The sequence below is a fragment of the Bombus bifarius genome, unplaced genomic scaffold, assembly GCF_011952205.1.
Source record: "Bombus bifarius isolate JDL3187 unplaced genomic scaffold, Bbif_JDL3187 scf7180000008132, whole genome shotgun sequence".
Classification (NCBI taxonomy): domain Eukaryota; kingdom Metazoa; phylum Arthropoda; class Insecta; order Hymenoptera; family Apidae; genus Bombus; species Bombus bifarius.
In genome coordinates, this window is record NW_022884463.1 from 45,235 (window position 1) to 60,264 (window position 15,030).

The following is a 15,030-nucleotide window of genomic DNA, read 5'->3' on the forward strand; positions in this document are numbered from 1 at the left end:
TTGTGAGTTTGCGTCAACTTTGTAACATCTTTGTGTGTGTCAATAAAAGTCACTTCAGTGGTGTAAGAAAATGGATAGCTTCAGTGAAGAATCATTACCTATCCCAAGCTCCCGCCACGAGGACGACTCGGGCCTAGACTTGGACTTTGACTCGACATATATGTATGCCTTCCATATACTTTGTACTCGCAGAGTCGTGTCGTAACTTCGCGGTTGCGCGCGTCTGGTCGCGAATGGGAAGAAGAATAAAAAGTAGACTTCGTTTAAAGGATCTTGCTACGGAGTGGGGAAAGTAGTGATGCCTTTTAGTAAGCAGATTGTAAGGGACCGTACGATATTCAGCTCAGAACCTTGGAGGCCCGAAGTACTTAACAAAAAGAACACAAAAGATTCTTAAGAACCTTCAGTCAAATTTTCTTTTCCTTTCCTCAGATAAATTTAAACAGCTCACCTAGACGAATCTTGATAAGCTTTTGGAAACTATCCTGATAGACTATAAACAAACTACTGGATTTTTGTTTCGATCGACAACACAATACTAAATGGTTATTAATAACTAATAAGCCAATGTGATATTATGTGAATAAAAAAGAAAATTAACAGATCTGTTATGCATAAAAAATGTTTGTAACTATTGATAAATTTCTTACTTTCAACGGATCAACGCCTGGAGAGAGAATGAAAAATACAGGCGTGATTGAACTGGTTTCTTCAAAGGATTTATGAAAAGGTGGAGATCTGGATTCAACAAATTTTGAACCAAGTTTTTCTTCTACGAAGCACCTAAATAAATTCACGAGATACAGTATTTTAAACAATTTAAGGAAAAAGGAAATATTTTAATTTAAAGTAATACCAAATAGTATACAGGGTGTTCCCGATATTCTTAATGCTCTTTTTTATAAATAACAGATTTGTGAAATAGACGGAAAAAAATAATTAAGTATTTCTTATACGTGCTACGATAGGGTGAATAGATTTTTGGAATGTTGTTGTTTCTACAAAAATATTATGATTATGTATGTTTTTTAAATTTATCAATATCAATATCAATTTATCAAATATACAACTCGAAGCACACACTATGGGGGACCAAGAATCACAACACCACGAGGTAGAATCTTGGAAAACTACATTAGAAACACTAACCTCAATATATTATCAATGGGAAGACGGACATACTGGCCGAGAGACCTGAGCAAAATACCTGACCTACTAGATTTTGCAGTTACAAAGGGACTAAACGCAAATAAACTAAACATAGCACCCAGCCTCGAGCTTACCTCCGTAAAAAATATTGGAAAAATAAAAAAAAGCCAACACCACACGGAGTTCCCAGGCGGTCACCCATCCAAGTACTATCCGTGCCCAGCGCTGCTTAACTTTCGTGATCGGACGAGAACGAGTGCACTCAACGCGGTTTGAGCGTTGGCTGAAGTAGACACCTTTCTTATTTGTTCCTGATGATCAAAAAATAGAATATTTAAAGAAACATAGGTGGTGTGTGTCAAAATGAGAATGATACAATGTATGAAAATGGTCGCGTAATACTAAAACATTTCTCTTTCTCGATGCTTTGATTGTAGATTATTAAAAATACATTGTCAAAAAAGGTAAAAAATATTGGAAAAATAAAAAAAAAGCCAACACCACACGGAGTTCCCAGGCGGTCACCCATCCAAGTACTATCCGTGCCCAGCGCTGCTTAACTTTCGTGATCGGACGAGAACGAGTGCACTCAACGCGGTTTGAGCGTTGGCTGAAGTAGACACCTTTCTTATTTGTTCCTGATGATCAAAAAATAGAATATTTAAAGAAACATAGGTGGTGTGTGCCAAAATGAGAATGATTCAATGTATGAAAATGGTCGCGTAATACTAAAACATTTCTCTTTCTCGATGCTTCGATTGTAGATTATTAAAAATACATTGTCAAAAAAGGTAAAAAGTATTGGAAAAATAAAAAAAAAGCCAACACCACACGGAGTTCCCAGGCGGTCACCCATCCAAGTACTATCCGTGCCCAGCGCTGCTTAACTTTCGTGATCGGACGAGAACGAGTGCACTCAACGCGGTTTGAGCGTTGGCTGAAGTAGACACCTTTCTTATTTGTTCCTGATGATCAAAAAATAGAATATTTAAAGAAACATAGGTGGTGTGTGCCAAAATGAGAATGATTCAATGTATGAAAATGGTCGCGTAATACTAAAACTGTTACGACCGTTCGCGGAGAGACGCGGTCGCGAGGAAAACGCGTCAGCGAGAGGCGTAAATTCTCGCTACGATTCGGTGAATCGACGCCGCGAAGTAGTCGTTCCCCTGTTTCGGTTAAGATAACAGAGGTGGTTGAATGAATATGACACAGTAGTAAGTTATATTTCACCGTTTATTCCACAACTTATAACGAAGGCAGTTACACTGGTGCGTATGTACGAGATGAATGAGTGACTGATCTGCGGGTGTGTATACCCGCTCGAAGGATGTTGACCGTTCGAAGGATGTAAAATCAATACTGTCTTGGGAGACGATGATGTGTCGGAGGAAAGCTAAGGATGGGTGTGTCTAGCGCACGGGACCATCGGATTTGTTGGTGCCGATGTTATTTAGGAGAGTGAGGGAATAGGCTTCGTTTTTAATTGGTTAAACGAAGGGTCTTAACCGCCCTCGAGAGAAAGTGGTTAGTGGGAGGAAAGTTGCAGCGTGCGTGAGAAAAACTAACTTTCCCTTGTCCAGCCGTGGTAGACAATAGTCTTTAGAAATTCCTCGGAACCAGATGTTTGTTTTGTTCGAAGGACCTTCTCTAGGAAATCTATGAGATTTATGGAAGGTACTTGCAACTATGGAGGATACGCTGCGAGTATCCGGTGACATCTGGTTGCCATATTGCCCGCGGTGTGTGGCCTGGGCTAGGTAGAGTGTTACGCGACGTAACAAAAACATTTCTCTTTCTCGATGCTTCCATTGTAGATTATTAAAAATACATTGTCAAGAAAGGTAAAAAATATTGGAAAAATAAAAAAAAAGCCAACACCACACGGAGTTCCCAGGCGGTCACCCATCCAAGTACTATCCGTGCCCAGCGCTGCTTAACTTTCGTGATCGGACGAGAACGAGTGCACTCAACGCGGTTTGAGCGTTGGCTGAAGTAGACACCTTTCTTATTTGTTCCTGATGATCAAAAAATAGAATATTTAAAGAAACATAGGTGGTGTGTGCCAAAATGAGAATGATACAATGTATGAAAATGGTCGCGTAATACTAAAACATTTCTCTTTCTCGATGCTTTGATTGTAGATTATTAAAAATACATTGTCAAAAAAGGTAAAAAGTATTGGAAAAATAAAAAAAAAGCCAACACCACACGGAGTTCCCAGGCGGTCACCCATCCAAGTACTATCCGTGCCCAGCGCTGCTTAACTTTCGTGATCGGACGAGAACGAGTGCACTCAACGCGGTTTGAGCGTTGGCTGAAGTAGACACCTTTCTTATTTGTTCCTGATGATCAAAAAATAGAATATTTAAAGAAACATAGGTGGTGTGTGCCAAAATGAGAATGATTCAATGTATGAAAATGGTCGCGTAATACTAAAACTGTTACGACCGTTCGCGGAGAGACGCGGTCGCGAGGAAAACGCGTCAGCGAGAGGCGTAAATTCTCGCTACGATTCGGTGAATCGACGCCGCGAAGTAGTCGTTCCCCTGTTTCGGTTAAGATAACAGAGGTGGTTGAATGAATATGACACAGTAGTAAGTTATATTTCACCGTTTATTCCACAACTTATAACGAAGGCAGTTACACTGGTGCGTATGTACGAGATGAATGAGTGACTGATCTGCGGGTGTGTATACCCGCTCGAAGGATGTTGACCGTTCGAAGGATGTAAAATCAATACTGTCTTGGGAGACGATGATGTGTCGGAGGAAAGCTAAGGATGGGTGTGTCTAGCGCACGGGACCATCGGATTTGTTGGTGCCGATGTTATTTAGGAGAGTGAGGGAATAGGCTTCGTTTTTAATTGGTTAAACGAAGGGTCTTAAACGCCCTCGAGAGAAAGTGGTTAGTGGGAGGAAAGTTGCAGCGTGCGTGAGAAAAACTAACTTTCCCTTGTCCAGCCGTGGTAGACAATAGTCTTTAGAAATTCCTCGGAACCAGATGTTTGTTTTGTTCGAAGGACCTTCTCTAGGAAATCTATGAGATTTATGGAAGGTACTTGCAACTATGGAGGATACGCTGCGAGTATCCGGTGACATCTGGTTGCCATATTGCCCGCGGTGTGTGGCCTGGGCTAGGTAGAGTGTTACGCGACGTAACAAAAACATTTCTCTTTCTCGATGCTTCCATTGTAGATTATTAAAAATACATTGTCAAGAAAGGTAAAAAATATTGGAAAAATAAAAAAAAAGCCAACACCACACGGAGTTCCCAGGCGGTCACCCATCCAAGTACTATCCGTGCCCAGCGCTGCTTAACTTTCGTGATCGGACGAGAACGAGTGCACTCAACGCGGTTTGAGCGTTGGCTGAAGTAGACACCTTTCTTATTTGTTCCTGATGATCAAAAAATAGAATATTTAAAGAAACATAGGTGGTGTGTGCCAAAATGAGAATGATACAATGTATGAAAATGGTCGCGTAATACTAAAACATTTCTCTTTCTCGATGCTTTGATTGTAGATTATTAAAAATACATTGTCAAAAAAGGTAAAAAATATTGGAAAAATAAAAAAAAAGCCAACACCACACGGAGTTCCCAGGCGGTCACCCATCCAAGTACTATCCGTGCCCAGCGCTGCTTAACTTTCGTGATCGGACGAGAACGAGTGCACTCAACGCGGTTTGAGCGTTGGCTGAAGTAAACACCTTTCTTATTTGTTCCTGATGATCAAAAAATAGAATATTTAAAGAAACATAGGTGGTGTGTGCCAAAATGAGAATGATTCAATGTATGAAAATGATCGCGTAATACTAAAACATTTCTCTTTCTCGATGCTTCGATTGTAGATTATTAAAAATACATTGTCAAGAAAAGTCAATTCGCTGTGGAGTGCCGAAGCGTGCAGACGTGTCTCTAGTGCCCAGCGTAGTCCGAAAACAACACGTGTCGCCCAACCTTCGAAAGTGAACACAGCTAAGTGTCCCTTACCCTTTAGGGAGAAGAAAATCCCACGTACCTAACCCCAACCCGAATACTAGCCTCACAGCCTCACGACTAGTTGTTCATTCCGAATTAACTAGCTCGATGATGGCCCAACAACCGCGACCAGGCTCTCCGGAGCAGACTCGCAGCTACCCCGAGCTACCCCCCTCCCCCGTGGCAGAAGTGTAGCAGAACTCTCCGCACTAACGACGCTAGTACTACAAAGAAAAGGAAAATAGAAACAGCAACGCAAATAAACACACACAACAGATTCGCCGTATTGGAATCCTCAAACGACGCCATGGAAATCGTAGAACCGCCACCAAACCAACACTCACAGAGAATCCCCCCTCCCCCACCAATATTTGTGGACGACGTCATTGACATACAGACAATGACCAGGTCCCTAGAGAGAGATATCAGCAAGGAGGAATATAACCTTAAGATAAGCAACAATAGAGTAAAAATACTGCCGACGAACCCAGAAGCTTACAGAAAACTCACCAAGGCACTCAGGACCCTGAACGCCAACTTCCCCACCTACCAACTCAAAATGGAAAGGCCTTTCCGGGTGGTTCTACGAAACATACACCACTCAGCAGACATAGACGAACTCAAATACGAACTTTCAAAACTCGGCCACGAAGTCATCAACGTAAGTAATATAAGGCATAGAGTCTCGAAAGACCCGTTATCCTTATTCTTCCTAGACATTAAACAAAAGCCGAACAATAAAGAAATCTACAACATCAGTTGCCTAATGAACGCGATAGTAAAGATCGAACCACCGCTTGTGAAAAAAGAAATAGTGCAATGCAAAAGGTGCCAAAGGTACGGTCATACGCAGAAATACTGCAACCATACTTTCCGCTGCGTTAAATGCGCAGGCACTCACTCCACTGACCAGTGCGCCAAATCACCGGAAACCCCAGCGAAATGCATCCACTGCCAAGGGGACCACCCTGCCAACTACAAAGGCTGCCCAGCATATAAAACACTATACACGAACAGGTACCCTAAGCTCAGAGCAAAAGAGGTATCCAACCAAACACCCAGCCCGCCGAAATTCACGACTACCCCAACCCCCTCAACCAACCAAACACCCAGTCCTACCAAATTCATCTCCACCTCGACCTCCTATGCCCAAGCAGTACAAGGCATCCAAAATAACCCGAACAGCCAAAGGAACCTTCCCCAAAACAGTGTCCCCAACCCACCTAACACAGACGACTCCTCAAGGCTTGAAAAGCTAATAGAGAAACAATCAGAGCAAATAAATCACTTGCTATCGCTACTAACACTCATCGTGGAAAAAATATCACGCCCCGACTCAAAATAAAACCAAGGCGCATAGCACTCTGGAACGCCAACGGTCTAGCGCAACACAAACTTGAACTAGAACTCTTCTTAAAACACCAGCAAATCGACGTAATGCTCGTATCGGAAACCCACTTCACCGACAAGAGCTACCTGAAAATAAATGGTTACAAATTCTACCATACCCAACACCCCAGCGGAAAGGCCCACGGTGGCACCGGAATAATAATCAAAGCAAGTATTAAGCACTACGAACTTCCATCATTCCAGAAAGACTACCTCCAAGCAACAAACGTAGCAATAGAAGACTGTCATGGCTCAATCACCACTTCAGCAGTATACTGCCCTCCCAGACACTCCATCGCCAAAGAAGACTTTGATAACTTCCTGGACACCCTGGGCAATAGATTCATAGCTGGAGGAGACTATAACGCCAAGCACACCCAATGGGGCAGCAGACTGGTTACAGCAAGAGGCAAAAACCTCTTAAACAGCATAATAAACAACAACCTCAACTACCTCACCACATACGAACCCACATACTGGCCCACTGACACCAACAAAATACCCGACCTTCTCGACTTCTTCATAACTAAAAATATCCCATCAAGACACGTCCAGATCAACTCCTCGGCTGATCTCTCCTCTGATCATTCTCCCGTGATAGCAACAGTCAGTTCAACAATCATCGAGAATACACCTAACGGCTCCATTCACAACCAACACACCAACTGGCAGCTCTTCAGAGAAGTCTTTACACACTCAACCTCAGCCTTCACCCCACTAAAAACAAAGGAAGATATCGAAGCAGCCACGGAATACTTAAACACGAGCATAATAAACGCAATCCGCCTCTCCACACCGACAAAGCCATCTAACAGCAAACAAGAATATCCCCAATACATACTAAAAAAAATAGCAGGAAAACGTAGACTAAGAAGAGTATGGCAGACCCATAGAACACCGGAGGACAAACGCAAACTTAACAACGCAACTAGGAAGCTATCCAGAACCTTAAAAATCTATAAAAACGACTGCTTCCATAAATACCTCGCCAGCTTATCCCCCACAGCCGACGCCAACTACTCACTATGGAAGGCCTCCAGGAAACTCACACGCCCCCCACAAATAATCCCACCTATCCGCCGTCCGCAAGGTGGATGGGCGCGAAGCCCTACAGAAAAAGCCGATCTGTTTGCTAAACACTTGTCAAAAGTATTCAAACCCCATTCCCCCAAAGCCGCCGCGGACGTTACCGAATACCTTCACACCCCCTTCCAAATGTCCCCTCCTATCGAACCCTTCTCCTCTGCAGAGACTATAGAAACAATCAGTCGCCTAAACCCCAAGAAAGCAGCAGGACACGACCTAATAAGCAATAAAGCAATCAAGGAACTTCCCACAAAAGGGATAGCACTCATCACTGCTTAACTTTCGTGATCGGACGAGAACGAGTGCACTCAACGCGGTTTGAGCGTTGGCTGAAGTAGACACCTTTCTTATTTGTTCCTGATGATCAAAAAATGGAATATTTAAAGAAACATAGGTGTGTGCCAAAATGAGAACGATATAATGTGAGGTAATGTGACTGCGACACTCACTTTCGCAGTCAAGAGGCTGTTTTAGTAGACGGTAATCGTACACAATCTGGACAATGTTTGGATACTAATGAAACTCTTAAACAAATGCTGAAACTGTCATTACGGCCGAAACAGGTTATGATGATTGTATGCTGTACATAGATAGCAGATGATGCACTCATTAACCTGGGTTTAAGGAATGTGCTTGATAATGATAGCTCGTAATGGCTCAATAAAAAGGACATTAGAATAAAAAACGACGTCGCAGAAATTCTATAGGAATAACATGATTCAAGTAAGATATAACTGAAAAAATAAATTCCTAGGATTTGTAATGTAACGTGAAGTATCAAATGAGTTAATATGACAGGAACATACCTAATCGCGTAAGTCATACGATCCAGTCTAAGACATCTCATAATGCATAATCTTTGCAGAGCAGTTTTATTTTTCCAATCTTGTGGGAAACTTTCTCGTTCCGGCGTATCTGATTCTACAAACTTCTTCCATCGTTTTGCAGCACCTTCTATGTCTTTTTCTAAATTTTGAAAATCCTCCATTTGGCTCAAATATTTAATCCCTCCCCAACCGACGTCTGTTAAAAAGTCTACAGGGCTTGTTAACTCGGGAATATACGGAAATCGTAGTAGGAAGTCAAGTTCTGATTGTGATATTTCCTTTGCTTCCATAAAAATCTAAAACAAATAGAATTATTCGATGTGACGTTAGTCGCAAGAAAAATGCGATATGTAGTGTTGCAAGCTACCCTCATATGATTTAGTTTATCCCAGGAAGATTTTTTTGGTAAACTTTGCACTTCTATGCAAAATTTTTCTAATCAATATACTACGTTATTTATCGCTATTTTAACGTTGTTTTTCTTTTCTTGTTAGAAGTATCTAACCGTTTGGTTTGTATTATTGAACTCGATTATAAGATTAATAATAAATTATGCAATTATACCAATTATAATTATCACATCTAATATAGTAGAGTAAAATAGTATATAGTACAGTACATGAGATTCCATACAATTGATAATGCAGTAAATAAAAAGATCATATTAACACCTATCCTATGGCACCAACCTGTTTGTCAAGTGCAGGCTAATTGTTCAGAAGACACGATTTTTTGGCCGATTCGGTAATTAAAAAAAAAAGATATTTAGTGGAACAAAGACCCTATTGATGTGATAAAACAATAGATTCGTTGAAAAGATATTTCGATGAAATCAATAAATTAGTAAATAAATTGATAAAATGATAAAAGCAATATGGAATTTTTAATATCCACCAAAGTTTATTTAATTTAGATTCCATCAAATATATATTTTTAACGTATATATATTTCATTATATATATCTATATTCGATGTTCAGTAATTAGTATTAAGGATATGTTGCAATGTAGTTAATGGAAGATGGTTGTTTTATACAAATTACTGATACGAAGCGTATAAGTAATACAGTAATTACTAGGTATAAGATAGGAATAGTGACAAAACAAAACCAAGAAAAAGAAATCCCTTGGATCTGGCAACACGGATGGCGGGTTCCACAGATTGAGAACCGCTGATCTAAATTATAAAATATTTACCTGAATGGTCATTTGACAAAGGAATGTCAATTTATCGGCTTCAAATAATCCTCTGCTTGTATAAATGAAAACTAGATAAGTGATGCTATCCATTAAAAGAGCCACGCGCTTAGCCAAATCCTCCGAAGCTACTGCAAATCTAATTGCGTTTAGAAAGACAACGCTGAAAGCTTTCAAAGAAAACTGATAGAGCATATTGATCTTGTTCAAATCGTTTAAAACGAAATATAAGAGGCTGGCTCGAGCCGCAACAGGACGATAAATTTCTCGAGCCTCGTCTATCTTTACAGCAGTTACTCTAGCTTCAGCTACTTTTATTTCTATTTCCGCAGCAGTTTTTTTCGTGGTTTCGAGATTGATCACGAGATCGACGTCGCTTAAAATGTCTGGCCCAGCAGTCGATAACCTTTGAAAAGAAACACAACATTATGTCATGATATTTACATTTGTAAACACACACCATAACTGTCATAAGACAAATTTTGAAAGTTGAGATATAACAGTTAATATCTTTAATTAAAAGATTTTGATTACGAGTGAAATATTATAAATATTAAATAATAGTTAATAGTTATTCGTAATCACAACAATTAAAAATTGATACTATTTAATCACTTCATTTTTGGAGATTTCTTCCAGATCTATTAATAACTGGCTACTATTTAAATGAAAATTAAATTTTAATGACTTTTTTCTACAAAATGTTTAATATGCGGTACTTGATACTATGATGAAGGAAGGTCAGCAACCCCTATTCGATATACGTTAGACGACTTGGAAAAAGAATATGTCCCATTTAAAGATACCCATAGCGAATTAGACGAGACAGACTATGGGCAGACAATAGAAGAATACCTTAACCAAAAGCAACATTTTATACCTGTAAAGAACGCGCTCGAGATATAATTAAACAGACAAAAATGCGGATAAGAGAGCCAACAGATAGTACGCTAATCTCACTGGGCACACCATATTCGGTTCCAGCCGACAATGAAATAGCATTATTAAAAAATCAGCTATGTACATTTTCGGGATCCTGGCCAAGGCTCGCGGTGCAATTTCGCTTCATAGTACACGAGAATTTACGTATTGACGACTGTAAGCGATTCATTTATCTTCGCCCTTGCCTAATACAGGATGCTAACGCAATAGCATCATTAGACATTAGAGCCATAAATTATTCGATAGCATGGGAGATTTTACAAAAGAGATACAACGAACCTGTAAAAATCGTAGTCAACCATTTAAAGACATTGTTTTACATGGCTCCTTTACAGCGGCCTTTACATCGTACCAAGACCTATAATCCCATTCAAAGAAGATAGAAACTCATTATAGAGTCTTGCAGGCGCTCAAACAACCGACCGCGGATGCAGTGCTGCTCTATTTGCGTACATTCAAGTTAGATCGCGAGACCGAGTTAAAATGGAAGGAAAGGATAGTAAACACACCCTTCCCAATAGTCGAAGAACTGTTCAAATTTTTAGACGGTCGCTGCGGGATGTTAGAACTTACAGCATCATCATATCAAACGCTATCACACTCTACAACCCGTCAGGATAATTTACGTTACCGGAACAAGACGGCATACGCAAACTGCACGAATCCAACCGGACTCCAAACCAAACATTCATCTCACAGTCTCGAATCACGTGCAACCTTTGTAATAGATCTCATGTCTCGCGATACTGCAAGAAATTTTTAACAACGTCCGTACCCGAGCGATCAAAACTAGTGAGAGAAAAAAAACCTTTGCTTCAATTGTCTGTGTAGCACACACTCTGTTGAAGAATGCCCAATGGGTAGCTGCACGCCGTGCCATACACGGCACCACAATCTCCTGCGTTCGAATATGGGTAATTCATCGCAGTCAGCTTAAACACATCTAATATGTCATTTGTCCCATGTACTCCCAACTGTTATCTTGTCGATTTTCTATCAGCAAGTTGGCAAAAACCATAGCCGAATACAGAACTCTGTATGAAGGATGGAAAATGTTCATAGATGTTAGAATTTAACATATTCATTCCATAATCGCACTTTTGTAAATCCATATCTCATCAAAATGTACTATGCGCAATTACATACTTCTTCACAATGAAAACTTTTGAATGTGACCGTTCAAGGGGGACGGTATGTTCGAGATTTTGGCCGCCACCTAGTTGATAATTCGCAACACATAGGATACCACCTAAAATTGTATCATATACCTACCTGTGTAAAAGATCATCTTCCAATCTCTTCAAGGTAATTTTGAAGGTATTTTGTTGAGTAGTTAATTCCGCTTTTTTGGATTCTAAATCAGGTCTTTCAGCTTTCACAACGTCACCCAGAAGTTGTTCCTCCAAACCATCTTTTGTTACAGTAAAGTTGATAAGAGTAGTTTGAGCTTGTATCTCGGGCTTATAATGAGGATTAGCTAATTTCGTTTGTAAAATTAGCCGGAAACGAGGGTCATAATCTACTTCTTTGTCCCAAATTTTTATCGCCCTTTATAGTAATAAAAAAGTATTTATAAAATATAGAGTATATAATAGTTATAGTAAGAGAGGGAAGGGCACAGGTGGAAGCAGAAAACGGACAAGAACCGTTAACAGCAGACCAAATCGTGGAAGAAAGAAGGAAAAAGGAAACAGAGGAGAGAGAGAAAAGGATAAGAGAATCGAGGTATAATAGGTATTACAGTAATATAGCAAGAGAAGAAACCCCAAAGTACCTAGAAGGGAAGATGAAATGGAAGGAGAGAAGCACGCTCTCCAGATTTAGATGCGGCAACGTAGCTAAGGCAAGGGAGCACTGGAAAGAGGAGGAAGAAAGAAGGTGCAGGCTGTGCAATAAAGGAGAGGAAGATATGAGACATATCCTGGAAGAATGTAAGGTAACAGGGGGACCAAAGGGACTGGAAGAGACACTAAAGGAGACAGGAGAGGGGCTAGCAGTGCTGAAAGAGATAATGGAGAAGAGAAGAGATTACAGCTAGATTCAAAGGCCAAAGAACGACAGGCAGAAGGGTTAGGACAAAATAACGAAGTGCAATGTAACATATGTCGTATTACAAGGTAGCATAAGTGTACTGTAAGGTGATTTATGTAGTAATGTCAGAAAGTATGTAAACCGAAAGTCGTCCAAAGCCGAAAGGCAGGGACTATGTTTAATAAATAATAATAGTTATAGTAATTATATATTACAGTAATTATAAAATAAAATAAAGAAAATAAATAGAACAATTCAAAAATAAGATAAATGTAAATAAGTGTTCCAAGTATATAGAGTCATATGTGCATCTATTACAAATAATTTAAGTTTTGTTACAATTTCTGATTCATATTAATATATACTGCATAATATCTCAAAGTTGGTATTAAGCAGTCTCTGGTTATTATCATAAAACCATTATACATATTGAATCGATCTCTGTACGCACGACTACATCTTGGATGCATCTTATTGTTAATTACGTTTTACATCCTATATATATAAACAAATCATCATGCTTTCTAATTGTTAATTCCAACAATAAAGCAGATAATTAAGTTAAAAATTGTAGCGGCCCATGGCCGTAAAAATGCCCGTAGAAAGGTCCAGGGTCCACTTGGCCTGCGAAACGAACGACTTACAAAAAAAGCTCAAGGGCCTTCGACAAGAAAAAATCATTTCCCTACCCCGGAAGAAAACATTCTCTTTCGGGGACCACGGCAATCTACCATCTCAAAATAAATGCTCGATTGTTGTAGTGTGCGGTAAAACTACTGTTTAGAGGACCTACCACCAATGACCTTGAGATATGTTATCAAGGTTACTTTTCTGAGTGATTTTCAAAAAGTTTTAGTCGCTGATCTTGCCGCTCGTCTGTAAAAATTTTGGCAAACGAGGCAAAAATTTTGGGTCAATAATTTTGTAATTCCACCAAATGCCCAAACTAGACAAATAACTGAAAAAAAAAATAATTTTGCTTCACACGAGTTAAGGTTAGAGTTAGTATTAGAGTTAGGTTGTCGTCACGCCAAGGAAGTTCTGGGTCCTCCTCGGACGTGCATAATGGCCCAAGGGATAGCGTTGAGAGGGGAGGTCCCTCTCAATGTCCAAACTAGACCTGATGCCTGAGACTTAGGTTAGGGTTAGCAAACAAAATCAAACCCAAACCTAATGTTAGTCGTTAGACGAATATAAATGTTTACATTAACTTTAAACATATAGATTGAGAGGTTTATTCAATATTTAATTATTCTAAAGAGAACTTCGAACTCATAATTTCGAAAATTGCATTTGCGCTAAGTTGTCTCTGTTTCATTCGTCTCAGTCATATCATTTTGTTTCGAAATTGTATGGGGTTTGCTATATAAAAATCTTCGTTTTTTCCAGGACTACAATCGTTTAATGTCTCGAACAGAGTGCATGTTACTCGAGACCATCCCCTCCACAACATATCCGAAATTCAACAAAATTGGAGTTGAAATTCTCATTTGTGCATAATTACCGAAATGATAGTTGCTGACATCGTTGACCCAGTGATGAACAATGTCAAATTTTCTCACATTACAACGGGTCATATTTGCTGTTTAACAACATATTTCTTTGGACTTTATCAGAAAATGTGTAATAATGAATAGTTAAATATGACTTATTTTAAATAAATTTTAGTATGATTATATTAATAACTTTTTAACGAATAACAAGCGATAGCTAAAATTTTTTAATGGTCACTCAGAACGGTGACCTTGATAGCATATATGTATGAAGGTCAGAATCATTAAAGGTTCTAAACAGCAATTTTATCTAATATGAATTTATGTTACAATAATAATATATATAAGCAAGTACCTTCCTTTCTTTATTAGATCTCTCTTTATAACAGGATCTAAAATGGGGTCGATGGCTTCCATGATATTTTCAATTAAAACAATTCCTCCATTCGCAATGGAAATTTCAATTAAATATAAATAATTCGGTTGAGTAAGTCTCAGCACTTGCAAATCTTCACCATATCGATTTTTTATCCATTTTAATCCTTGTAATTGTGGATCTATCATTAGAGGCCATCTCGTTGAATTCATTAAAATTGTTGCATTTTCCGAGGACATTTTGTCTGTAGGTAAACCTTAACAAACGATCAGTATTTCGTTATAATGATTTATTATTAAAGTTAAATATAAAAGCACAATTAATTTTTAGATTTTTAACTTTTATGATGATTCGATCGTTAATAATAGTATATTGCGCTTTACGCGTTATAATGTTAATGCGCAGCATTAATCGATGTAGTTCTGTACTTTGTACATAAAAACTGTAATTAAAAATTGTTATATTGTCCCAGCACCTTAAAAACACATATATTAGTTTAGAAATCATTACAATTAGAGATTTGTTAAATTATTTTGCTGTTGTTTACACTACTTGTATAC

General features: G+C 39.0%; 1 protein-coding gene and 7 non-coding genes across 8 annotated transcripts in view; all 8 read right to left on the minus strand.

The window, feature by feature from the left end:
* The window catches only part of LOC117208472 (dynein beta chain, ciliary-like), a 63,646-nt gene that overhangs the window by 14,623 nt on the left and 33,993 nt on the right, over positions 1-15,030 (minus strand). Inside the window, exons 17-21 of the mRNA XM_033449669.1 lie at positions 14,450-14,726; positions 11,843-12,118; positions 9,629-10,034; positions 8,412-8,728; positions 651-783 (exon numbers count right to left, since the gene is read on the minus strand). Coding sequence (XP_033305560.1) covers positions 651-783; positions 8,412-8,728; positions 9,629-10,034; positions 11,843-12,118; positions 14,450-14,726 — 1,409 coding nt within the window. The remainder of the gene's footprint in view (positions 1-650; positions 784-8,411; positions 8,729-9,628; positions 10,035-11,842; positions 12,119-14,449; positions 14,727-15,030) is intronic.
* Positions 1,315-1,433, minus strand: LOC117208477. The gene has a single exon (XR_004487711.1). It is a non-coding gene; the product is annotated as a 5S ribosomal RNA (ribosomal RNA).
* On the minus strand, positions 1,642-1,760 carry LOC117208478. Its single transcript, XR_004487712.1, has one exon. It is a non-coding gene; the product is annotated as a 5S ribosomal RNA (ribosomal RNA).
* Positions 1,969-2,087, minus strand: LOC117208479. Its single transcript, XR_004487713.1, has one exon. It is a non-coding gene; the product is annotated as a 5S ribosomal RNA (ribosomal RNA).
* On the minus strand, positions 3,022-3,140 carry LOC117208480. The gene has a single exon (XR_004487714.1). It is a non-coding gene; the product is annotated as a 5S ribosomal RNA (ribosomal RNA).
* Positions 3,349-3,467, minus strand: LOC117208474. The gene has a single exon (XR_004487708.1). It is a non-coding gene; the product is annotated as a 5S ribosomal RNA (ribosomal RNA).
* LOC117208475 lies at positions 4,402-4,520 on the minus strand. Its single transcript, XR_004487709.1, has one exon. It is a non-coding gene; the product is annotated as a 5S ribosomal RNA (ribosomal RNA).
* Positions 4,729-4,847, minus strand: LOC117208476. The gene has a single exon (XR_004487710.1). It is a non-coding gene; the product is annotated as a 5S ribosomal RNA (ribosomal RNA).